The sequence below is a fragment of the Rhinatrema bivittatum genome, chromosome 19 (genome assembly GCF_901001135.1).
Source record: "Rhinatrema bivittatum chromosome 19, aRhiBiv1.1, whole genome shotgun sequence".
NCBI classification, from domain to species: domain Eukaryota; kingdom Metazoa; phylum Chordata; class Amphibia; order Gymnophiona; family Rhinatrematidae; genus Rhinatrema; species Rhinatrema bivittatum.
The window spans coordinates 41468890-41495426 of record NC_042633.1 but is presented as its reverse complement, the minus strand read 5'-3'; the positions used below and the strand labels follow the sequence as shown (position 1 = coordinate 41495426).

Here is a 26537-nt window from a genome sequence, read left to right as displayed (position 1 = left end):
CTGAGTTAGCCGGATAAATTATCTGGGTAGCTGGATTTATTCAGTGGTGCAGCTGTGCCACTGAATATATAGGCTAAATTAGCCTGATAAGTTTATCCAGCACAGTGGCTGAATATGGACCGCACAATTTAATTTTGTAAAACTATGTCTGGACTGAGGTTTCTCGTGGATGAAACATAGTAATATAATATAGACGGCAAAGACCAAACGGTCCCATCCAGTCTGCCCAGCAAGCTGCTCATGGTAGTAATTGCCACGTCGTGGAGGTTACCCCCACACCTTCTGTTAAGCAAGGCCTAAGACTGACTAAGCTCTGCCCTTCAAACTGCAGCCAGCAATGCGAGAACAAACATTTTCAGATAATCCAGGTTTTTCAAGAGATGAAGCAGGCAATTCTTTGCGTACCTTGCTGAGAGAGAGTGATCATGCCCAGTGTGGTGAGCTCTGGGATTCCCTCTGTGCGTTTTCTTGGTATTCTGCTGGTAAAGGGAGGTGAGTGTGTGTTTCTGGGCTTGGACGTGACTGTGGCCGTGGTTGCAGTATTGGTCACGGTGGCTATGCGTGCCAGTGTTGTGGTCTTGCTGGCTGGCCTGGTAGCATTACTGGTGATCTCAGTGGTAGTGCTGATGGAAGGAGGATCTAAAAGGAGGAACAATAAAAAAAAAAATACAGTTTCTATCTGGGACATCTTTCTGTCATGCTGTCTCTACAATAGATGAATGTTCACCTATTGCCAACCAGTTTTACTATAAGTTTAAAGGCAAAGCTGGCACTTATTCCAAAAGAACTATATAAATCACCATTCTATAAAAAGGAAGATCTTCTAAATGATATAGATAAAACTCTTTTAAAACCAGCACTCAAATTTTGGAATCCAGTATAGGGAATGAATTGCCTTATTAAGGTGGATTGCTTTACTTGTGAACTCATGACAAACAGTACTATTAAATGCCGTTCCTGTGGAGAAGGGGGGGTTATGGATGCTTCGTAAGGTTTCAAAGGAAACCTTCAAAGGAGGTTTCAAAGTTTAAAAAGAAAAACAAAACATTAAAAAAAAAAAACAAAACCCCATAAAACTATTGCATGCAATTGGCTGAACACAAGTTTAGGGTGATGGAGGTGTTTCGAAGGCAAGCCCTTGCATTCAGACACATACCTCTGGTGCAGCTTCTCATGTCCAGTGCTAGGTGCATCCCATCGGGACAGGTACAGGTGTATTTTGGAGAGTGGGAAGTAATCTGAGGAGCTGGCAAACAGAGGTATTCACAGCCACCGTTAAGAACGCTGTTCACGTTGCACCAGTTCACACCTGCCCCATCAGAAAAGAAAACCAAAAATCACTGAGCAAACTGGAAACTAGTTGTACAAAAATAGAAGAAACAAGATATATACTGTGCTGAAGGAATGACTTGGTGATCTAAGGAGGATGAGTAAATGAGTCCCCATTACAAAAGTGCCTTCTTAGTCAGCAGTCTCAGGAATGGGTCTGAGGACTAACAGCAGGCAGCACTGTAGTTCTTTACCTGCAGGCTGTCTCAGGTTGTGATAGAGAACAATGTCCTCAGGAGACATCAAGTCTTCTGCCACCCTAACGACATCACTTCCCGTCAGCCGATTGGCACTGAAGATAGCTTCGTTTTCCACATCTGTCCAGAACACCCTATCCTGAAAAGTGAAGACCAAGTCCCATTAGGCTTTGGCTGAGTTCAACTAGAAAAAAAAACACTGGCATGCATCTCTATCAACTTAACCGAGAGTCAAAAAACACCAATCAGCAAGAGGAAAAGCAAATATTGAAACAAAGGATAAAAGTTGACTTATGGGTTTTTTGCTTCCTTTAGTTTTTAGCAAATTTGAATAAAGTCCTTTGTACCATTCAGAGTGCATCAAGACGCCTTTTACAGAATATAATGTTAATAAAAATAGAGGAGAATAGCCCAGATGGAAGATGAGTTTATGCATAAAGAACTAAGCAGAAACAGTCAGTTCTCGGGTTAAACCACAGAGAAGGGACTAGACCCCAGCAAAACAAGGGATGTTTCGGTCTCACAGGTTGGTTACTAACCATTTGGCATCTCCATATATAACTTTAATTAGAAAGGGGAATATCAATCTATGCTTTTTATAGTAATGGCAGAAAAAGATCAAATGGACAATCCAGTCTGCACAGCAAGTTCATTATGGTAGTAACTGCCACTCTGTGCAGGTTTACCCCCATGCTCATGTTAAGGGTAGTAAATGCTGCTCTATGCAGGATACCCCCATGTTTCTGTTAAAAATAGTAACTGCTGCTCTGTGCTGATTACCCCCAACTCTTATGATAAAGGTAGTAATATTTACAATCAAAACCAAGCAACTGTGAATCCATACAAGAAAATACTTCTAGCAACATTTTTACAGAGTGAGCAGCATCCCTGATAATTCATACAATGCTGCAGCTTGAACGTGCTTTGCTTTTGAACTTGGCCGTAGAAGCAGTCCTGTACATTTTTCCTGATGTCTGTGGATCGGTACAACAGACCACAAAAATTGAGCCCAGAATTGGCTGTCATCTGAATCCAATTTCCCTCCCCACCGCTGAAGTTGAAAGTGCTGTTGGAGTTGCATCAAGTCTAATATATATATATATATATAATATATATAATTAAAAAAAAAAGAAAGGGAAATATCAACAGATTTTCCCTAAGGTTTTGGATTCTCCACCTAGCAACAGCTGTAGTTCAGTAAATTGGGAATACTATTTGGTCCCACCCCAAATAATCCAAAATCTCTTAGGCAAAATAATCACCTGAAATTCAATAAATATCAAACTTATATCAGGTTCATGTGGACTGGTTTTAAGAGCAAGGAATACTGGATTCTTCTTTTAATTGTAAAGCCTGACTCACTTATAAATCCAATTCCTTGCTGCCGGTGACTGGATTTTCTGTCTTGGCACAAAAGGATTAAGTGTTGAATAAGACTGACAGAAGAGTTTCTCGCATGACAAAATAGGCAGGCGTGGCAAAATGGGAGACTCACCTCAAAGATGGTGATAGCGAAGGGATGTGCTAAGTTCTCCTCGTCCACTATCACCGCCCTGCGGTTACCCCCGTTCACATCAATGCTGGAAATAGCGTGCAGCTTGGAGTCCACCCAGTACAGGCGCTGGTTGAGATGGTCTGTGGGAGAGGGGGGAGGGGGGAGGGAAAATAAATATCATGAGGGGAAAGGGGAAAGAAAGCTGCCAGAGTCTTGAGGTATTCCATGAAGCAATGCAAAAAACATATAAGTGCAGGGTTTCAGTCCACCTCAATCCAGCAAAATAGTGCCCGTGGGAGTACAGAGGCTCTGTGGCTGCCCTCCTGTCTTAGAGTCACTTGCTCAAACATGCAATCTCATTTAAATCTATTGTTTTTCCTCATTTAATCCTTCTTCTATGAAAAGAAATCATTGGATATCTTAATATCTCTAGCCCTGAAGCACATTATTAGTAACTGGCAATACTGGAAATATCTCGATGTTCATTTATAGTGGCACAGTTGGAGTAAGACAGGTTTTATCTCCCAGGTTGCTCTGTTGGTGTTAGGATGTGTTATACATACAGTGGAAATGTAATGAAAAATTTTTTTTAAAGGAGTATGCAATCTGATACTATTCAATCTTAGACACCCCTGCACTTGTGATTTGAGGCAGGTACTCACCCAGAGTGATGCCATTGGGCCACTCAATGCCATCTTTCACCAAAGAGTAGCGGTCCACACCATTCAGCCCCCCCTTCTCAATCTTAGCAGGAAGACCCCAGTCAGTCCAGTACATGAAGCTACAACAAGAGAAGGAGGAGGGAAGCAGAGCCAAATGAGCGAGCTGCCAGAGTCTTTTCTGGAATATTAAACTTAAGACAGAGTGTGGCTCCCACCCTTATGCCACACCTAGAGATACACACCCCTGAGCAGGATCCACCACAATAGCACGCGGCTTTGCCAGCCCCTCCTTAAAAAGGGTCTTCCTCTTAGAGCCCTCAGTGTTGGCAACAGAGATGGTGCTGAAGACGGAATCAGTCCAGTAGATGTTCCCATGGATCCAGTCCACAGCAATGCCATCAGGAGCCTGGATCTCACTTCCGATCACAGTGGCATGGTGAGAGAAGTTGTCTGCCTTATCCATCAGGGCACTGTGAGACACAAAAACAGATCCGAGTCAGGAAAAGCCAAGCTAAGATCAACTCTGTGCTCTCGGCAAGCAAATGAGACAAAGGGCATATGGCTTATTGTCTTAGGATGCACAACAAAAACCTAATTATGAGTGGAAGCAAAGGATCCCCATGCAAATGGAATTGGCATTGGAGAACCGGAATTCTATTCACATGAAACTAAGAACCAAGACAAAACATACAGAACTCTCATGCAAATTCGCCACAGCAAAACTATTTTTGCATTGAGTAGGGCTGACACGAGAGTTTTCAGCACCATAACTTGTATTTAAAATACTTTTATATGCCATCTATTTCAGTACTTAGCCATACTAAGTGGATTGCAACTTTAAAACATTAACATTCCTCATTAACAGACATAACATGCCATGTTAAAGCTTAAAACTATCCAAAGGCTTATTGAAATGAATATATAATTTATATATATAATATATATTAGGAGTGCGTTACCTGTAGATCTTTTTCTGTGATAGGTCAGCCCAATAGATCTTATTGCTGGCGATTTCCATGTCTAGCGCTACCACTTTCTTCAGGCGTGGAATGAGGCTGGTGTACTCACTGCGATCCAGCGTCATCTTCCTCACCTCATGCCGATTGGTGAAGAAAAGGTATGGCACAGTGCCTGTGGGATTTGTACAAAACAGTCAAATGGCAGCTCACTCAACCCTGGCAGCTTTCAGTTCAGACTCAACTGGCTAGATCCCACAGGGTGGAAATTTCACCCCACAGAATGACTACATTTAGTTGGCCAAAAAAACAAGTAGTCCTGGAGAAGACTTAGCCAGATGTGCTAGCCAGCTAACTCTGAGTGTGCTGAGAGCAGTCCTAAATTTAACCAGCCACAGGGCCTCAGAGGAGGGAGGGAAGTGACCGGTTTGGGGTGAGAGGGATAATGAAATCACCAGGGTTTTGTAAGGACAGAGGAAACATGCGGTCACTCCGAGGTTTTTTTTAGCCGATTAAATTTTCAGCCAGTCACTCAGCAGTTATAATATAACCAGAAAAGGTTAGCTTTAGGAAATCTTCAGCCAGAATCTAGCCAGGTTTTGGCAGAGAAGTCACCTATAATCTTAGCTGGTTAAAATGTAATCGGCTAAGTTTCTGCTCAGCTGCTTACTGAGAATGGATCCATAGGTTTACAAGCAGTAACTACTGGCTCTTCACTGCCCCACACCTCCCCATAGCTGCAAGTGCTCTTACAGCAGTGCTACAAATTTTGTCCGGAAAGTGCTGGCAATCTAACTCCATGTTGTCATAGGGCAAATGTAACCCACTCCTGGTTTCCACAAGTGCCAGACTGCATTATTTTATTTATTTATTTAAAATCAATTTCAAGTCTGCATACCCCCTATAATTTATAGAGATTTACAGCTGAACCTACATAATTAAAAACATAAAATTAACATCATTCATTAGGATGAAAGTTAGATAAACCAGGACTGGACTCTCATCTCTTGATTTGATGGAGTGAGGAACACAAACCCAGATCTTTTCTGATTATGCAGGGCATCAAATGCTGCACAGTGGGGCCAGCCTATCTCCCATGCTTGGATCCCAGTATGCTAAGAAATGTACATGGAGACCATCACTCACCAATAGCTTTGCAGGTTTTAGTCACTGGGTCAATATGGTATCCTTCATTACATTCACATTTGTAGCTTCCTTCCAGGTTCACACAGATCTGGCTGCAGGTATCAGGGTTCTCACATTCATCAATGTCTATCACACAGAGAACAACAGCAATATGAACAGCAAGCAGGGATATTGTCCGTCGTAAACCCCACCTTCCAAAAACAAAAAAAACCCATCATATCTCTGCTGGTATCCAAGTTTTTTAAATCCTAAAATGTTCTCTAGGATCTACCTTCACATTTTTTCTGGTTAACCAGTCGAAAGCCATCAGGGCAGAGGCACTCAAAGCCAATCTTGAGGTCGTTGCAGATATGGGAGCAGTCCCCGTTGTTCTTCAGACACTCGTTTTCACCTTGCAGAGGGAGTAAAGAGGACACGTAATGAGTTAACGGGTAAAATGTCACATTCCTAGTGATCTTAAGGCCACCTCTCCCTACTGGATTGCAGAATGTGATAAAGCATGTCAAATGAAAAACAACTTTGGGGGTAATGTTGAAAACTCATTGAATTAATCTAAGAATTTGAAGGGGAAAAAGTTCAAATATTCTTCATGTGTTGTGCTGGACGGAGAATAGCAGAAAACCGTTTCCTAACTGCCCAGTGAAGTGCAAGGACATATTCTCACAGCTGGGTCGACATGCCAGTTCCTTGTAAGCAGGCTTCAGACAGACAGTTTCCGGCTGAATACAAGCCCCCACCCCGAGTAGGCACTAATATAGAAATACAGCCAGCTGGCTCTCAGCCAAAAAGTTCACTTACGACATTCTTTGATGGGTTCGTCAGACCAATCATTGCAGTCTTTTTTTTCATTGCACACTTGGTCATAAGAGATGCACTCCCCACTGTGGCACTTAAACTTGGTGGGCCCCTCGCATTTTGTCACTGGTACAAAAAAAAAAACAGAGAGTTATGTTACTCTCTCAATCTCTTCATATTGCAGCCTCACCTCTTTTGCCTTCTCATTCTTTACCCCCCCCCCCCCCTGCATCACAGAACCTGCAGTAGGTTTCCTGTCCTCCCCCCAGATATTTCCAATGCAGATGGTCTTGTAAAAATAGTGCTAGTACTTAAACTCTCTCATTTGAAACTGCACAGTGCTAACCTGTGGGCCATACTGACAAGTTTGACAGAGGCTGTGTTCAGCTGAGAAAGTTTCCATTAAAGCAGCAACACTAAACAAATAACTTCAGTTCAGAGGATCACAGGAAGCAAAGAGGTGAGGGGGCATTAGAGGGCTTCCATACAAGATGGCTGCTAAAGGCAAACTCCGCTCACATCTATAAGCAATAAAATCACTTTTCTGAAGTAACAAAATGAGCCATTCTTACTTAAAACACCAGATCAGGACTGCAGATGTGACTCAAACAGCATAAATGTGAACCCCCATCTGTGCTAACAGTGCTGAATGCATGTGGTCAAGTTTCCCAAATGGAGGCTGATGCTGGGCAGAAGCTACCACAGGCAATCTAGAGGAGGAAGAAACTGCTGAAGTTAAGTGATGATTGGGAGGGAATGTCACCAGATCCAACCGGCAAGTGTGTGGTGAGGTAAAGTGATCTGTTCGCTTTCGAGCCAGGGCTTTGGCTGGAGAAAGGCAACAGTGGAAACCTCAAACGAAGCCAAGCTCCCATTACTAACAGACGGGAAAGCCATTAACTCCCAACTGCCCATGCTGTGAAGCTTGATCACACCAGGTCTTTCAGTGGAAAAAAACTTACAGAAATAGTAAATAGTGATGGGGAACAGGACATAAGAAGAGAAAGAAGGAAAAAAAAACCTGTAAAGAAATAAATTGACCCCTGGAAGGAGAGTGAGGAAGAGGGAGAGGGGCCAGACATTGCAATTAGACTGTTCTGGAGTAATGAATATGAGCTGTTAGTGATCTGCTCCCACCTCCTCTTTATAAATAAATCTCATCCTCCTTCATAAGCAAATCTGTGCTTACCCTACTAATGAAGAAAAACTGCGGGTGTCAATATGAAACAGAGAAAATCCATATTACTGCAGGGAAGTAAGGAAGAGACTGGGAACTACAGGCCGGTTAGTGTGAACTCTGTGGTGAGCAAACTAATGGAATTGCTGCTAAAACAGAGGAGAGTGCGGTTTCTGGAATCCAATGGATTGCAAAATCTGAGGCAGCAGGGTTTTACCAGAGGTAAATCTTTTCAGACGAATCTGATCCATGTCTTTGATTGGGTGACCAGAGAGTTGAATCAAGGAGCACTAGACGCTGCAAAGCCTTTAGGACAGTTCCGCAAAGAAGACTTCTACATAAATTGTGAGCCCTTGGTATGGATCCTAGAGTGACTGACTGGGTTAAGAAACTGGATGAGTGGGAGGTAACAAAGGGTAGTGGTAAATGGAATTTTCAACATTTTTGTGAGTAACTTAAACAGGTTATTGGAAAAGGTTTGTCTTTTTGCCGATAATACCAAAAGCTGTAACAGGGTGGATAGTCAGGAAGGAGTGGGAAAACTTGAGAATGGATCTAGTGAAGCTGGTCTGGCAGCTAAGATTTAATGCTAAAAAATACAGAGTAATGCATTTAAGGTGCAAAACCCCAAGGGAAAGATACAGTATTGGAGGTGAAATTCTTCTAAGCACAAAGGAAAAGAGGGATCTGGGGGTGATTGTATCTAATGACCTTAAGGTGGCCAAGCAGGTGGATAAGTGACGGTAAAAGCCAGAGAAATGGTCAGCAGAAAAAGAGAGGTGATATTGCCCCTGTATAGGTCCCTGGCGAGACCTCACTAGGAATACTGAGTACAATTCTGGAGACCCCACCTTCAGAAGGATAGAAACAGGATGGAGTCGCTCCAGAGGGAGGCTGCTAACATGGTCAGTGGTCTTCATCCTAAAGCACATGGGGATAGAGTTAAAGATCTAAACATGATACACCCTGGAGGAGAGGGGAGATAGGATAGAGACATTCAGATATCTCAGAGGTTTCCACGCACAGGAGCTGAGCCTCTATCAATGGAAAGGAGGCTGCTAACATGGTCAGTGGTCTTCATCCTAAAGCACATGGGGATAGAGTTAAAGATCTAAACATGATACACCCTGGAGGAGAGGGGAGATAGGGGAGAGACATTCAGATATCTCAGAGGTTTCCATGCACAGGAGCTGAGCCTCTATCAATGGAAAGGAGGCTGCTAACATGGTCAGTGGTCTTCATCCTAAAGCACATGGGGATAGAGTTAAAGATCTAAACATGATGCACCCTGGAGGAGAGGGGAGATAGGATAGAGACATTCAGATATCTCAGAGGTTTCCATGCACAGGAGCTGAGCCTCTATCAATGGAAAGGAGGCTCTAGAACGAGGAGGGGTCATGACATGAGGTTGAAAGGGCTTAGACTCAGGAGTCATCTTAGGAAATATTTCTTTACAGAGAGGTGGTGGATGTGTGGAACAGCTTCCCAGTGGAAGTGGTGGAGACAAAAACAGTATCTGAATTCAAGAAAGCAGAGGATAAATACTGAGGATCTCTAAGGAAGTGATGAGAATTATAATGCTAAATTAAATGGACAGATGGGCACACTGGATAGGCCATATGGTCTTTTTCTGCCATCATGTTTCTATGTTTCTTCTATGTTTCTATATTAGATACTACCAAGGGCCTTTAAAACTAGTTTATATCAATCTGAGAGGCATCAATTTGTAATTGCTCAACTCAAAATGTTTGCTGTCAGGCCCTGAAGAAAGTTGGAAGACAAAAAAGAAAAAAAAGGTAGGATTTAGGGGTTGGGGAGGAGAGGGGAAGGGAAGGGAAGGGGAAGGGAGGTTAGGAGCGGACTGGGAGGTAACTGGGGAAGACTGGAATGCGTTGCCACGCGAAATTTGCAGGTCTACCCCCCTTGCGTGCACGGCCCACCGATTTTATAACATGCGCACGCCGGCAGTCCATGAGTGCACACCGGGAAGCATGTGCACATGGACACGTGCATGCTTCTTTTAAAATTTGCCCCTTAATGGATTCAATGAAGGGCGAACACACCCTCATAAACTTCCTATCTTCCCCTTTTTAATAGCCTGGTGTAAATGCATGAAAACATGGGGAAAAGATATTGAAAAAATTACTCTGTTATAGGGAGTTGGTAGATGATATCTGGTGGCAAGGCGGAGTTCTGTAAGCAACATGATACCTGAAGCAGAATATAAGCTCTTTTATAGATGGTATCTAACATCCTCTCATGATAGGTGTTGAAGTTGTGTACCTTTTCACCTAGCCTAGAAGCTTGGAAAAGCAAGCTGCATCTCTGGTGAGCCATGTTTTCAGAGGAATGGGACATATTTTATTAGCTAACTAGTTTCCAGATGCTCTGCTCACCATTTATACAGCCCAGCTCATCGCTCATGTCCTTGCAGTTGTATTCATTGTCACACTGAAGGCTTCCATGAATGCAAAGGCCATCATTACACTGAAACATATCTGGCCGGCAGGTTACCTTCACTACACATAGGAGAGAGAGAGAGAGAGAGAGAGAAATGCATGTCAGGTTTTACAGTTTGCATTGGTTAATTACAGTGCTGAGACAGTGAGACCTTGTTTGGGTACGAAGGTACTGTATTAAGTAGAATTATTATTCTGCTAAAACGTACCGCAGCCTTCTTCGTCTGACTTGTCCTTGCAATCGAAGCCTCCATCACAGCGCCATTTGGTGTGGATGCACTCACCACTGTGGCAGTGGAACTCCTGAGGAGAGCAGGGATTAGCAGGCTTCCTGTTGCCGCAGTGCTGAGGCCATTCATCCTCACCGTTCTCACAGTCGGGGTCCCCATCACAAGCCCAGAGAAGGGGAATGCAGATACCAGTGCTGTTGCACCGGAAAAAGTCAGGGTTGCAGGTGGGGGTGGGACAGGATGCTTCGTCACTCCCATCCTCACAGTCATGGTCCTCATCACACACAAAGTCCAAGGAGATGCACTTCCCATTGTGGCACCGAAATTGGTCATCTGCACAGGTCTTGGGAGCTATGCCATGGAGGAAAAAGGAAAAAAAAGTGTTCATTGTACAGCAGGATTTAATTTCCCAGTTATCTTTTCATCTACAAAGCCTCCCATCCAGCTCAATACGGAGCCATTAAACATGGCCTCTGCTATTAGCCTTTCCCATCTGGCAGCTATTCTTCTTACTCCCTGCTATCTGGTTCTTATCAGGGAGTCACCATAGTATTGAGTATTTTCCATTTACAGGTCGCATGCTATGGCTCAGTGCTGCTCTTCTTGGGCACTTATCTGAGCCCTCCCAGCTCCCTCTGGCATCTCCCAAAACAAGACACCAGCATGCAGTACTTACGACAGTCCTTCTCATCTGTGCCATTTTCACAGTCTGTCTGGTCATCGCACTTCCAGGATATCGGAATACAGCGATTGATACGGCCACCACAGCTGAATTCCCCTGTCTTGCATGTCATCGATCCTGCACCAAAATAGCAAACATACTCCATATCTTTCTAATCATGAGACCCAGTTTCTAAAGGGACTTTGTAATAAAGCCTGGCTTATATCATATTTAGGCTATATTAATGTTTAATTCTAACAGTGATATAGCCGAAAAATGGTGTGAGCCCCAAGGAAAAAAAAAAAATCACAATCACTCCACAACAATTTGTAAAGTTAAACAGCAGAATAATTTAGAAATCATTCCCTAGCAGATAATTAGCTGAACTCAGGAGCTTCCAATTCAAGGCATCATTACAAAGTAACAGGTGTGATACGAAGGGTTTCATTAGTGTGCAAAATCCGAGCTCGTGGGCCAGCCCTGTCACTTGCACTGTTCATGGGAGTGCTTCAGTGCAGCAGATTCAGATTGCCGTCTATCGAGTGAGGCTTTCTGGGGCTAGGTGGGCCATGGAATCAATGCGCTCAAAGAGAAAGAAGGAAGACTACAGCCAGGAGCTGCCTAATGGTGCTGCTGGGCAAGTGAAATGAGTTCAAAGCTTGGCCAGCTTTCACGTTAAATCACTAGTAAGAACCATGGGGGAAATTTTCACAAAGTTGCATAGTGGTAAAGTACATGGACATACCTAAGGTGAACTTTCAAAGAAAATCTACCTACTGTTTCAAATCACTGCAAAACATTTGAAGAGTGATCAGATAGCAGGCACCAGACATAATTACATTATTTTTTCTGCATAAAAAAACAAACTGCAATGCTCTCATTGCAGTTTGTTTTTTTATGCAGAAAAAATTGGGCAAGCTACCATTTCTGTTTGCCTGCTAGATAATTAGGTGTTTAAATCTGAATGTGAAACTTACGGCAAGTTTCAAAGGATTCGTCGGACCCATCCTTGCACTCGGCTGTACCATCACAAATCCACTTCCGTGAGATGCAATTTCCGTCTCCACACTGGAATTCATTCCTCTTGCAGTGCTCAACACCTTACCAATGAAGGGAAACAGAATAGATATTAGAACAATCTGCAATCTGTTCACACAAAATTACAAAACAGAACTAACGAACATAAGAAATTGCCATGCTGGGTCAGACCAAGGGTCCATCAAGCCCAGCATCCTGTTTCCAACAGTGGCCAATCCAGGCCACAAGAACCTGGCAATTACCCAAACACTAAGAAGATCCCATGCCACTGATGCAATTAATAGCAGTGGCTATTCCCTAAGGAAACTTGATTAATATCCGTTAATGGACTTCTCCTCCAAGAACTTATCCAAATCTTTTTTAAACCCAATTACACTAACTGCACTAACCACATCATCTGGCAACAAATTCCAGAGCTTTATTGTGCATTGAGTGAAAAAGAATTTTCTCCGATTAGTCTTAAATGTGCCCCATGCTAACTTCATGGAGTGCCCCCTAGTCCTTCTATTATCCAAAAGAGTAAATAACCGAGTCACATCTACTCGTTCTAGACCTGTCATGATCTTAAACACCTCTATCATATCCCACCTCAGCCATCTCTTCTCCAAGCTGAACAGCCCTAACCTCTTCAGCCTTTCCTCATAGGGGAGCTGTACACTCTGTTTCCTGTCTTTTAACCAGTTTGTAATCCATAAAAGGACATCGCTTCCTATCCCACGACGTTTTAGTTTTCTCTGAAGTCTCTCATGAGGGACTTTGTCAAACACCTTCTGAAAATCCAAATACACTACATCTACCGGTTCAACTTTATCCACATGTTTATTAACCCCTTCAAAAAAATTTGTGAGGCAAGATTTGTGAGGCAAGACTTGCCTTGGGTAAAGCCATGCTGACTGTGTTCCATTAAACCATGTCTTTCTATATGTTCTGTGATTTTGATCTTTAGAATAGTTTCCACTATTTTTCCCAGCACTGAAGTCAGGCTAACCGGTCTGTAGTTTCCCGGATCGCCCCTGGAGCCCTTTTTAAATATTGGGGTTATATTGGCCACAGTCTTCAGGTACAATGGATGATTTTAATGATAGGTTACCCTAGGATGCATACCATCCAGTCCAGGTGATTTACTACTCTTTAGTTTGTCAATCTGGCCTACTATATCTTCCAGGTTCACAATGATTTGATTCAGGTCAGATGGGGGGGGGGAAGCCCCCAAATAATAATAGTTAATAGTTTTAATAATTTTTCAACTTATATTCTTCCTTTTGTGCACTTCAAAGTAGATTACATTCAGGTACTATAACTATTTCCCCATCCCCAGAGGGTTTATAATCTAAGGATGTACCTGAGGAAATGGCAGATGAAGTGACTTGCCCAAGGTCACAAGGAATGTAAGCAGGATAAATACTGTAAATCAGACTAACAGCCAGCCATTAATTGGCCAGAAGTGCCTCCAGTATAGAACATTATTATTCAAAAAGATAGGCTACGGGTTGCTGTAAACAGTTTAGGTTTTTTCCCTGTGATTCAGAGCAGAAAATGAGGAAAATGTATCTTTTTATGTACAATAGGGCTTTTAACTGTAAAGACACATGAGTCCTTTTAAGTCTGCACACAACAAACTAATTTTCAAATACAAAGTACTTTCCTAAATTGAGTTTGACCGTCGGGTTGTTGTGTCTAAAGGCACACATAAATATTTAGGTGATGCAAAACAAGGTTGTAAAAGTAGGTGCATTAGCAGCATGTCATTCACATGCCTACCTTTTTAAAAATGTACACCATCAATCTAATAACCAAAATCAAAATCCCCCACCCCCAATGAATACCTTTTTTATTATAGAGGTATGTGCGTTATTTCAGGTGGCTGATCCACTCACCCACAAATGACTGATTTACACATTAACTAATTTTATACACCTAAAAAGGCAACTAAGTCTTTGAAAATTTACTCCAGCTTGCCCTGATGAGATTCTTTGTCTATTCAAGTTTGCAAATTTTGGGAAATGGACTCTTGGAACCCCTCAGTCTTGTTAGGGATGCCATGACCCTGCTGTGTTCCCAAACAGACCCCTGGAAGTCTTGGCAGACATCCTGTTCTTTAATGTATTATACATTCCAGAATCTCTTTGCTACTCAACTACTGCGCTGGCCATAGTGGGCAGAGCTATGGAGGCATAAGCATCAGAAGATACATGGCACCCATTGAATCCTGAGGATTCTCCAGGTTTCAAGAGACATCTCCCGCTGAACAAAACAAAAAATAAAATTGCAGAATGAACACAAACTAAACATCCTAGAAAATTCAACATTTTCATCTTTATAAATTAAACTATAGTACAGTCCACACCAAGCCTAAAGAATAGAAATATTTATATTTTATAAAAAAAAAAAATTATTGTACAAGACACCAACTTGCAGCAGACATAAAAAAAATATAAATTAGGCATAAAAAAAACTCTTCTTAAAAGAATTATGGAAATTAAGAGCACAGAGTAGAAAGATGACTCTACAATCAGAGAATGTGGATGTTTTTTCTGTCAGATGTATTAGAAAAAGCTTTTAAGCACAGCCAGCCAGGAAGTGGGTTATGGCAAACTGTGTCTGTGCTTAAAAATGGAGCCTTGTACATCTTGCCAGGTAGTAAATAATTTAGAAGTTGTTTCTATGATTTCTCAGGCTGCTGTATAATAGCAAATTTCTTAGTTCACACCTTCCACCCTGCCACTCCAACCAATGAATGTGCGGAAATGAGGTCATTTTTTTTTCCCTGATCATAAATTGTTGGGAAATATAAAGACTTCGCTCAAGAGAAAAAATTGCACATTGCTCTTCCCTCTCCAAAGAATATGGTTACAGACCAGTTCAGGTCTGTAGAAGAGATTATTGGATGCTACAAAGATTACAATCAAAATAGCAAGCGTAAATAAGTTACTTTGTTGTTTCTTTTAATTGTGAATCATAACCAGAAATATGGTATGTGAGAAAGATATACAACAAGGATATCCATGCTGCCGTGAGTCCAGTTTTTGTAGGTCTTTTAAGAGATCTACAGTGAGAATATAATTAAGTCCCCCCAGCATGGCCATGTTTTGCTAAATGGCTTCTTCGGGAGGGACATTACTGAAAGTGAAAAACTAGTGCTTCGCACCCATGCTTTTGCCACTGCCACAAACAATAATGTCCCCCCCCCCTGAAGAAGACATTTGGCAAACATGGCTGTGTCAGGGTACTTAATTGCATTCGATGTTTTCCTCACACCTTTTCTAAATTTATGATCGTTGTGTATGAGGTTCTCCATTGTTCCACCTTTTGAATTTTTATAAAGATTACAATATCATATTGACAGAAAATTAATGCAAATTAGTCTGTGGTGGGAGGTTTCTCCTTTCTTTGACTGATGGAATAGTAATGTCATTGTCAAGCTGCCGGGAGTTCCTGGAAATGTTTTGGTAACCACAGTTCTAGCCCTATGAGCATAGCATCCCCTATTACATGCAAATATGCACTCCTTTCATTGCTATAGTCATCACAGCTTAAACACAAACACTAAATAAAATTAGAAATGTGTTTCCTTGTCTACCCACCCTCTCCATCCCCAGAGGGATTCCATGAACCAGAGATACTTCAAAGGCTCTTACAAATGTTTTTGACTGAAAAGTGTGAAAAGTCGGGGTTCAAGTGCAATGGTCTTTAGCCATGCTCATGGTGTCACCTGCAAAAATGCTGCTGTAGAATAGATCACCAGTCATTGTAGACCCTGAGACAGGATGGATTTTAAACCCTGGTTCTCATTCCTCCCACTCCCTGACTTCATTTAAGAAAAAGTGTTTGAACCAATTGGTATGTAGTGTAAGACAAGTACAGGAACAAAAAAAAAATCATTGTACAAGGAAAAATACAGGGAAGAATAAAACACACATGCAAACAAAAAATGTTTTAAAAAAGCATAGGAAATAGAGCAGGAGAGGTAATAAGACAAGGAGACTTTTCAGCATGTTTGAGGTAGGGGACCAGGGCCCTGGGTCCACTGAAATGGGTTAAGGCCCACAGTGGGACCTGTGGAAATATGGTCAGTTAGGAGAACTGAACATATTTCACATGAAGCACACTCACCAGTGTACACATTGACTCAGCCCCAACAGCAGAAATCCACAAGCCTGCTCCCCTTCAAGACCTATCCCTCATCGGGCTTCTAATCAACTTTAAAAAGAGAAAAGTAAGCTGTGCAGAAGTCTCCCTGCGTAGACATTTCATCTATCAGTGTCCTCCCCACGCTGGGTAGGAGGTAACTTAAGGAGGAGTCTGCATCACACCACTAGCGCAAGGTCCCAGGCCCAGCCCTACTGTGACTCAGCGGAGTTCCAGGGAGGGGATGGTGATTCTTGCACTCACTCTGCTTTGCTTTCTGTGGTGTTTTCAAATAAATGCAGTAGAAAATAGATGTACTGTGAAAAGGGTTTGACAGATAGCATATTAACACATCAGTTTAATAGCTCTGGCAGAGTTTTTCTTTGAAAATTCAGGGCTGGCAGAGAATGTGGATACTTTTGTACCTTCACATATTTTGCACCTGCTTTAAGGGTCTTTTCTTAGTCTTGGATTTCTCTGGCTAATCACAGAACATTCTAATTGTCTCTCCAAAGGGAGGGAGTGCCATGGATGGGGAGTATCTAATTGCATTATAGGGTGAACATATAGCTCCATGTCAAAAGAGGCAGGCTGGGCCAGGCTTGGTTATATATAAGAATATAAAATATGCCATACTAGGTCAGACCAAGAGTCCATCCATCAAGCCCAGTATTCTGTTTCCAACAGTGGCCAATCTAAGTCACAAGTACCAGGCAAATACCCAAACATTAGATAAATCACAAACTACTATTACTTATTAATTACCGAAATAGCAGTTCATGGATTTTTCCTCTAGGAACTTATCCAAACCTTTTTTTAAACCCAGTTACACTAACTGCTGTAACCACATTCTCTGGCAATGAATTCCAGAGTTCAACTATGCGTTGAGTGAAAAATAATTTTCTTCAATTTGTTTTAAATGAGCTACTTGCTAACTTCATGGAGTGCCCCCTGGTCCTTCTGTTATCTGAAAGAGTAAATAAACAATTTACTTTAACTTGTTCATGTCCTTTCATTCTTTTTTCAGCTATGAGCTTGTAAGTTTCAGTTGAGCACTAACCTGGTGAACAGAGCAGAGTTTTAAAAAAACTAGTTACAAGTGTATTAAGTTACTCAATAAAAAGGCCTCATCTACAAATTGTTTGTTAATCTTTACTTTTAGCTGTCTAAGTGGACTAACACAGAAACCACACTACTTTCTTCCTAGTAACACTATACTAATTCTGCACACATTACAATCCCCACATCACAAATCCGGTTCATGCATGGGTTCACATCAGATGTCTTGAGAGTTCTTATGTTACACACACTGCACCCTATAAATGCAATGTGGCAACTGCTGATTTTCTGTGGTTTTTAACTGGCTGCCTGCTTTTTCCCTAGCCATGCTATGCCTTACTGATAAAAAGGCCGGGGAAGGTTCACAAGGAAGCTGTATCATCAAGCACTAATGCACAGAGCCCCAAGAGGATCTATTTGACAGATTACCACATCACAAAGCACTGTTCTGCTGTAGTTAGCCCCAGTCTACAATTTTCAACCTGTGCCAGAAATCTCAATAAAGAGGACCACTTACGATTCAATGTGATTACTCATCCCCCCCTTCACTACAAAGAGTACATTAAAACAGAGATTATGTGAAATAAAGCACAGTGCATTTGCTGTTCCAGAGAACCATGGGAAGCATGTCACATGTATAAGAACATAAGATATGACATGCTGGGTCAGACCAAGGGTCCATCAAGCCCAGCATCCTGTTTCCAACAGTGGCCAATCCAAGTCACAAGTACCTGCAAGTAGTACCCAAACATTAGATAGATCACAAGCTACTATTGATTATTAATTATAGTCATAGCAGTTTATGGATTTATCCTCTAGGAACTTGTACAAACCTTTTTTAAACGCAGTTACACTAACTTGATGTAACCACATCACATCTGCAAGGAACCGTTTGTAAGAGTTTCTGCACTTCCCTGTTTTATTTCTCCCCAAGTTTAGTTTTAGTTCATTTACATGGCAACCCAGAAGAAGCCAGTTCTTTTACAATACAGGGTTAAGTTTGATGGAGAGTGCTTTAACAGGCCATTATGGACTATGTTTGGAATCTCTGAATCACTTATGCACAGAGCATGGCATGACAATTTAATGTGTGGCCATACACACACAGTCTCTAACTGACAGATGCTGCAAAGGATACTCACTGTCGGCCTGATTTTCCAAAGTATATTCACACATAAAATGGGTTTTACACATGTAAATGTACTTTACCCATATAAATGGGCTTTTGAAAATTGCTACAATATATGCCATTGAATTGTCCATAGGATTTAGTCGCGCAAATTCACTTTACGCACATAAATGGCTTTTGAAAATTGCTACCATAGTATGTTACATTTACATGCATAACTCCTTTGAAAATTCACCTGTATAGGAGAAGCCTATACAATCCATCCCAAAGGACCACAGGCCATGCTGAGCAGCACCGTTTCTAGATCATGCTTGGGTAACACGCAGAGTTGCCAATTCAGCTTTCACACACAGCACCCTAGCTGCAGCATACAGGTTGAATGGTATAAAAAAAAAGTCCTTCTGACTTCTACCTACTTCACTCCCCACAAAATATGGGTATCCCCAAGTCTAAAAAAAATAAATAAACCCCACATAGTATGCATATTTACTGCTATTAAAAATCTTTTAAACTTTGGGCCAGATTTTCATAGTGACCTGCAAGTATAAATCTGTTGAACAAACAACTCTACTAAAAGAAAAAAAAAAGAGAAAGCAAAAAAAAAACGCTTCTGCATCTTCAAATGGCAAATGGAATTAAAGGCATTTGCAGAGAGCTCTGATCTTCTTGAACCAGATTCTCTGAGCTCACAGAAAAACATTTTTTTAAGGGTAGGTGTAGAAACTATGAATCACATTTTCAGCTCAGTTAAATTAAAAAAAAAGAAAGATAAATACAACCCAGACTTACAACAGGATGTGCTGTTATTGTGACATAACTACATCTCGCAAACATTGCATGAGACATAAAACTCAAAACCTCCAACTACTGAAAAAAATGGTTAAAATGGTTAGTGGATACAATGCCTTCACCCCACCATGGTCTAATATTATCAGTTCTCGGGCCAGAAACAGGGACACAAGTTAATAATACAAAGTTTGAATTTCTGAGGATTTAACATTTTGAACAAAAAAATAAAAAAACCTTTCCTCAAACACAGAAGAAGAGCCCTTTCCTGAATAGAAATAGGGTGTTTCCCCTGTCCATACTCTATTCATCTTTCATTACTTGCCTCACTGCCCAGCCACCAAGAACATAGAAAGGGACCTCAGGAAATGGAGATATTCCATGCATGGCCAAATTAGCCTAAGTTTCAAATCTGTGCTAGGTCCTCCAGCTTTTTGTATGTTATAACATGTTTGATGAACGAGCATGTACTTCAGAGACTGAGGAAAGGGCCTGGATATGCAGGTGTTTAAAACAGACAACACCTCTTCTAAACTTCTCATCTGAACAGTGAGAGGGCGAAGAGAATTATCTGCATCTTTTCAGTTAATATTCAAACAAAGACCTTAGGACTTTTCACTAACAAAAGCCAAACCTCGTAATACTGTCAATTCTGCAGCTTTATACCTAACCAAGCACCGGCGAAGATGAGAAGAAAATAAAGATTACTCAACATACCCTTTCTGTGCCTATCAGCATTAATTTGCTGTGAGCAGCCCTCTGGCAAAGAAACCAAACCGGTAGCTGGTTGCCTCAGACAGGAGCAATTAGACCCAACTTAAACCCCTACACAAGATACAAAGATGTATAACAGGATGGATGTAGTAGAAAAAATGAGGAGTAACCTCTCCCCCCCCTCCAAAAAAACCCAAAATAGAGTCACTGGGGCTCCGAAATGTAAGAGAAGCACAAGATATCCAGGGAGGGGGCTGCGGGTTTAAGAGCAAAGGGATAAGGTATAAATGTTCACGATATGTGACAGGGATCTCAGGGTGATCATAGCCAATGATCTCCAAGTAGCAGAATAGTATGAAGCCCTGCACCATTGCCAGGGACCACAGGGACAATGGTTGCAAGTTGGTATCATGCGCTCTACCTCGCTGGGTGGCTCACCCCCATGTTGGGACAGGTTAGAAACAGAGAAACAAAAAAATGACGGCAGAAAAGGACCAAATGGTCCATCCAGTCTGCCCAGCAAGCTTATGGTAGCATTAGACGCGCTGTACAGGTCACCCCTATACTTATCAGTTTCCCAGACTGTCAAAGTCAGGGCTCTTGTTGGTTACTGTCTGACTCCAATTCCCCGTTACCTCTTGCCATTGAACCAGAGAGCAATGTTAGAGTTGCATCAAAAATATCAGGCTTATTGGTTAAGCAAGTTACCCCCATGCTCATTTGTTTTCCCAAACTGTGCAATTCAATGCCCTTATGGTTGCTGTCTGAATCCAATTCCCTTTTTCCTCTTGCCGATGAAGCAGAGAGAAATGTTGGAGCTGCATTAACAGCATAAAGGATTATTGGTTAAGGGTAGTGACTGCCACACCAGCAAATTACCCCCATGCACTCTTTCCTTCATTCCCATCCTCCAGCCTTAAGGGATCCACAGTGTTTATCCCATGCACCTCTGACATCTTTCACTGTTTTCATCTTCACCTCCTCCTCCAGAAGGGTCTTCCAGGCATCCACCACCCTCTCCGTGAAGAAATATTTCCTGACGTTGGCTCTGAGTCGTCCTCCCTGGAGTTTCATTTTGTGACCCCTAGTTTCACTGATTTCTTTCCAACAGAAAAGGTTGGGCCACTAATGGCGGGCTCAGGGATGCACAGGTATGTCCAGGGGCAGGGGGAAAGAATATGAAAGGGGGCCCGGCAATGTGTGGCTTGTCCCTCTTTTCTCCTATGGTGCCGTCCCGGGAGGGAGACTGGCTTGCTCACTCACATTGACGGTCCTGGATAAGGTGGTGACGAGAGTCAGAGGAATGCTGGGGTTCACAAGGAGAGGCATAACCAGCAGGAAAAAGGAGAAAATTCTCATTTCATATGGTGCGGCCTAAGGACCTAAAGATATGACAGAGACATTCAACTACCTCAAAGTTATAACAAATGTATGAGAAGGACAGTTATACAAAAGAACTCATGAGTAACATAAAAAAATATATATTTTTTTCAAGGGTAGTGGATATGTAAGAGCCCTCTCAGGTAGGACAGAGGTCAAAACAGTAACAGAACTCAAGGAAGCGTGGGATAAGCACAGAGTTTCCATAGATCAGAAAGTAAAGCCGGGGATCAAAACAGATTCAGAGTTGTTGCATCAGGAACGGGCAAATTAGATGGGCCCTGCAATCATTGTTAATCATTGTTAATTGTAAACCGGGTTGATGTGATATCTGTCATGAAACTCGGTATAACAAAAATAATAAATAAATAATAAATAAAAATATGTGGCCAGAAAAATGAAGTAAAAAACTGAGATAATTTTGGGGTAACATCTCTACATGGGGGTAATCTGCACAGAGCAACAGTTACAACTTTAAACACTTTGCTGGGCAAACTTGGTGGATCTTTTTTATCTTCATCTGCTGACATTTACCATGTTACTGTGTTTCAAGAAGTAACTGAGATGCAGACCTTTGCTGTAGCAGGCTTTGATGGCAAATAACATAATTGCAAAGAATAGATATATATGTAGGTGTAACAGGGGACAGTGATACAACTCTGCAAACTAATTCAGACATTAATGTGCACTGAAATAAAGTGGGACCGGGGAAACTGAATTAAAATGAGACCGTGGAGTACTGCCTTCCTCAGAATTTGACTTGGGTTTAGGTAGGCGCTTGCCCATGCTCTGGGGAGACCAACATCCAAGCATTGCTTTTGAACATGGGAGGTAAAGCCCTGTGCCCCATTTCAGAGGTGCAAACCATGCTATTTTTCTAAGGCAGAGCAGGTACCACTCCATGTAATCTTCACTTGCTTGTCAAGCTGGTTTCCCTCAGCACATTGCTTATTTCATTCATTTGTTCTGTGCAGCATGACAAATCTGTAAAATAATATTTTATTGTTTTTAAGCAGAGTAAAAATGAAAAAGTTTCTTTTTGGAGAGGTCAGTGGGCACTGGTCAGGAATAGGAAAAAAAACCAACCCAAAAACATTACTTATGAGTGTTAAGTAAGTCATCCTGCTTGGGAAAGGGCTACTGAAGTTTTAGCCAGAACAAAATGGTAGCCCACACCTTGCTAAGGGTTGCCAAATGTGGCATGCAGGAAGTCTGAGAACTCTTCCAGGCGGGGGCTTAAAATAGGGTAAACTGCCCCTTACTAGAAAGGATACCTGCCTCCCCAACCCGTATCTTGATAACAATCAAGACTAAACTTCTTGTCTATTCCCATTCACTGCGGCCCCGGTCTCTGATTTTTCTGTCACAGACTCCGGCTCTGGGTACAACCCCTTCTCAACAAGCCAAGGATAACCCAGCCGAGGTCACAGGGGGCGAGGGCTGAGGTGAGGCATGGATATATAAACGAGCATTTTCTGACAGGAATTATTATTATTATTATTTTTACAACTAGTAAAAACAAAACCCCATTGACAGGATGCGGGGGGAACCCGAGCAGAATATACTGAGGGCAAGTGGGACGGGGAGAGAAAGCGTGCGGCAGAACTGACAGCTGGGCTGCCTGTGTAAAAAATAATTCCAGAGAAAGGCGGGAAGAGAGGGTGCGGGGCGCGAGAGCCCGCCCAACTGTCACCGCCTAACCGTCGTCAGCGCGGTCTGCTCGAGACGGGCGCGCGCCCCTGGAGGAGGAGGCGGCGGCACTCACTCACTCCGCCCCCCTCTCGCGACCGCTCCCATTGGTCGCCAGGCGGGGCCCGCGGATCTCCTGTTTTACCACCGACCAATGGGAGCCACGCCGGAGTGCGCCAATTCATACTGAGGTGCAGAGAGAGCGAGGGCGAGAGGGGAGGAGACGGGAAGGCGGATGCCAGCTCCCCCTTTCATGTTTAATACAATTTACATTGCATTATGTTTAAATGCGCTTAAAAAGCTAGCTTCCCCGATTCTAATTCAACATTCATTACAAAAGGAAAAAAAAAAAGGGGGTAGAGGGAGAGGAACTGCGAGGCAGAGCGACCCGTAAAGCAAGACCTACCGTTACACATCTCTGAAGTACTACAGGGGAGAGAGACTTCGCCAAAAAAAAAGTTAAATTAATTCAAAATAAATTCTCCCCTCAGTTCCCAGTAAAAGTAAGGGGGAGGCTGCAAAGTTACAAACCTTATTTTTTTTCTAACTCTAGTTCAAGTTCAGCTATCCAACAGGGCCTCCCTATCATCTCCTGACAGAAGAAAGGTGTGGCTGGGTGAACCCCCAGCAGGCTGCTGAATAACACAAACTTTTTTATTTTATTTTATTTAGATTCTTTTAATATACCGATGCTCAAGAGCAAGTCTTATCGTACCGGTTTACAATGGAACTGGGGGGAAAAAAACAACTATATAGAAGGTAAAGTTACATTAAACAGGGAGCAAAAACATGGGAGTTGGAAGACAGGAAAGATTTTACACGAATACAACTGGAGAGTATTAAAAAATATTCAATGAAAACAAGAGAGTGGCAAGACATATAAAGGTTGCTGAGATTGGCTGTAGAAAATATCATAGGCAATTATTAACATATTATTTCCTGAGGAAGGAGGGAACAAATGAAAAGAAATAAGCAGGGACTGCAGGAGTCTGACAGAAATCCTAGCCACCCAAACTTCAGTTCCTACCAAAAAAATGTTAGTGACAAGAGGCAGGTGGCACCTTATAGAGGCATGAGCTATCCAGGATGCATTATTTTCTGCAGAGAATAAATGGGACCCTGGGTCTATATTTACCCACCTGGGCACTCCTGCCTCAAGCTATAACATTTCATTTTTATCTCCCCCATAATAAAACCTAAACAAGAGGAAGAATAAGGAATTTTTTCCTGCTTTTTCTGTTTCACTGTAAACAGGCATGATTTGCATTTAATGCAAGAATGTCGGTATATAAAAGTTAAAAATAAATTAATAATAATAATATACAAAATCCTAGCTTACCTGAGCTGGCAGCAGCCAGAACAAGGTGCAGAAGTTGTACCCAGATCAGCAGGCAGGCTGGAAACCCTGCAGCTCTCATGTTGCTTATCTGCTTCATTCCCTTTCAGCAGATTTCTTTATTAATATGATTTCAAGGGTTGCGGATGGTGCCAGCTCTTGCCAAAGCTATGGCGATCCCTTCCTCCTGCAGACAGCAGATGTGGACTTGTTAGGGGGCTAAGTTTGAATGGATACTGCTACAACCACTGGCCACCTCTCTCCTAGTAAACTGCTTGTGAGGCTGGGGCTCTTTGCAGAATTTCAATGTGCTTTTCATTTCCAGATGTGGGAGGGATTTAAAGTGGTGTGATTTTCAAACAGGCCCCAGTGCTTAGGAGGGAAGGAGGAGCAGCAAACGCATGATGTGACATAGGCAGCCTTGGCCCATGCTGATTGCACTATAGGCCAACTCAGTGGCTCTCGTCCCAGGCAGCGGCACGCCCTCCTTCAACCTGCCTGCCTTCCCTGTCACCTTTTTATTTCAGCCCTTCCCTCAGCCTAACCCTTTTCCCTTTTGAATCCCTTCCCAGTTGCCTATGTCATCAAAAAACACTACCTAATAAGTTAGTTGTCTTTTTTTTAAGAGGAGAGGGATTTTTATTACATTTTCACTGATCCTTTACAACTTGAAACTTGGACATTGCAAATCACAGTACCACTCCTTTCCCCCAAAAAATGACAAAAAAAAAAAAAGGAGAGGAAGGCATACTTGGTGGGGTTTTTTTTTACAATTTTCTCCCTATCTGCGTCATGTCGATGAAAGGGCTGTGGCCAAGTAGGCACTTATATATGTGGTGGTCCTATGTTTACATGCAAGTATTTTGGAAAGAGGTGATTGCAGAAATCTCCAAGGTGCTGCTTGCAAAGATCCACCTTAATAAGATGCAAAGCAAACTTTGTGCTCAGATGATACATGCAGCTCGCTTCACTATTTCAACTTTGTGGAAATCAAGCCCTTTACTTACACATTGACAAAAACTGCTTAAAGAAATTGCCTTAATTGAAAAGCTCACTTACTCCAGCATCAAGCTTCTCTGTATGAGAGAGTTTGAGGCCCCTACTTGGCCTCTTATACATCTTAAGGGCTAGTTCCTACTTATATTCCTTGGTCCTGTGTGCATTAGAACATAAGAAATTGCCATGCTGGGTCAGACCAAGGGTCCATCAAGCCCAGCATCCTGTTTCCAACAGAGGCCAAACCAGGCCACAAGACCTGGCAAGTACCCAAACACTAAGAAGATCCCATTCTACTGATGCAATTAATAGCAGTGGCTATTCCCTAAGTAAACTTGATTAATAGCCATTAATGGACTTCTCCTCCAAGAACTTATCCAAACCTTTTTTGAACCCAGCTACACTAACTGCACTAACCACATCCTCGGGCAACAAATTCCAGAGCTTTATTGTGCGTTGAGTAAAAAAGAATTTTCTCCGATTAGTCTTAAAGGTGCCCCATGCTAACTTCATGGAATGCCCCCTAGTCCTTCTATTATTTGAAAGTGTAAATAACCGATTCACATCTACTCGTTCAAGACTTCTCATGATCTTAAACACCTCTATCATATCCCCCTCAGCCATCTCTTCTCCAAGCTGAACAGCCCTAACCTCTTCAGCCTTTCCTCATAGGGGAGCTGTTCCATCCCCTTTATCATTTTGGTTGCCCTTCTCTGTACCTTCTCCATCGCAATTATATCCTTTTTTAGATGCGGCGACCAGAATTGTTCACAGTATTCAAGGTGCGGTCTCACCATGGAGCGATATAGAGGCATTATGACATTTTCCGTTTTATTAACCACTCCCTTCCTAATAATTTCTAACATTCTGTTTGCTTTTTTGACTGCTGCAGCCCACTGAGCCGACGATTTCAATGTGTTATCCACTATGACACCTAGATCTCTTTCCTGGGTGGTAGCTCCTAATATGGAACCCAACATTGTGTAATTATAGCATGGGTTATTTTTCCCTATATGCATCACCTTGCACTTATCCACATTAAATTTCATCTGCCATTTGGATGCCCAATCTTCCAGTCTCACAAGGTCCTCCTGTAATGTATCACAATCTGCTTGTGATTTAACTACTCTGAATAATTTTGTATCATCCACAAATTTGATAACCTCACTCATCGT

The 26537-nt window shown here is 42.2% G+C and overlaps 1 protein-coding gene across 1 annotated transcript in view; it reads right to left on the bottom strand.

The window, feature by feature from the left end:
- LDLR (low density lipoprotein receptor) overlaps positions 1-24668 on the bottom strand; it is a 30225-nt gene extending 5557 nt beyond the window's left edge. Inside the window, exons 1-15 of the mRNA XM_029584590.1 lie at positions 24370-24668; positions 12085-12207; positions 11123-11245; positions 10426-10797; positions 10154-10276; positions 6584-6706; positions 6057-6176; positions 5786-5911; positions 4643-4814; positions 3926-4153; positions 3684-3802; positions 3022-3161; positions 1524-1665; positions 1157-1309; positions 406-639 (exon numbers count right to left, since the gene is read on the bottom strand). Of these exons, the coding sequence (XP_029440450.1) occupies positions 406-639; positions 1157-1309; positions 1524-1665; positions 3022-3161; positions 3684-3802; positions 3926-4153; positions 4643-4814; positions 5786-5911; positions 6057-6176; positions 6584-6706; positions 10154-10276; positions 10426-10797; positions 11123-11245; positions 12085-12207; positions 24370-24466 (2395 nt within the window). The 5' untranslated portion in view covers positions 24467-24668. The remainder of the gene's footprint in view (positions 1-405; positions 640-1156; positions 1310-1523; positions 1666-3021; positions 3162-3683; positions 3803-3925; positions 4154-4642; positions 4815-5785; positions 5912-6056; positions 6177-6583; positions 6707-10153; positions 10277-10425; positions 10798-11122; positions 11246-12084; positions 12208-24369) is intronic.
- Positions 24669-26537: the final 1869 nt, after the last annotated feature.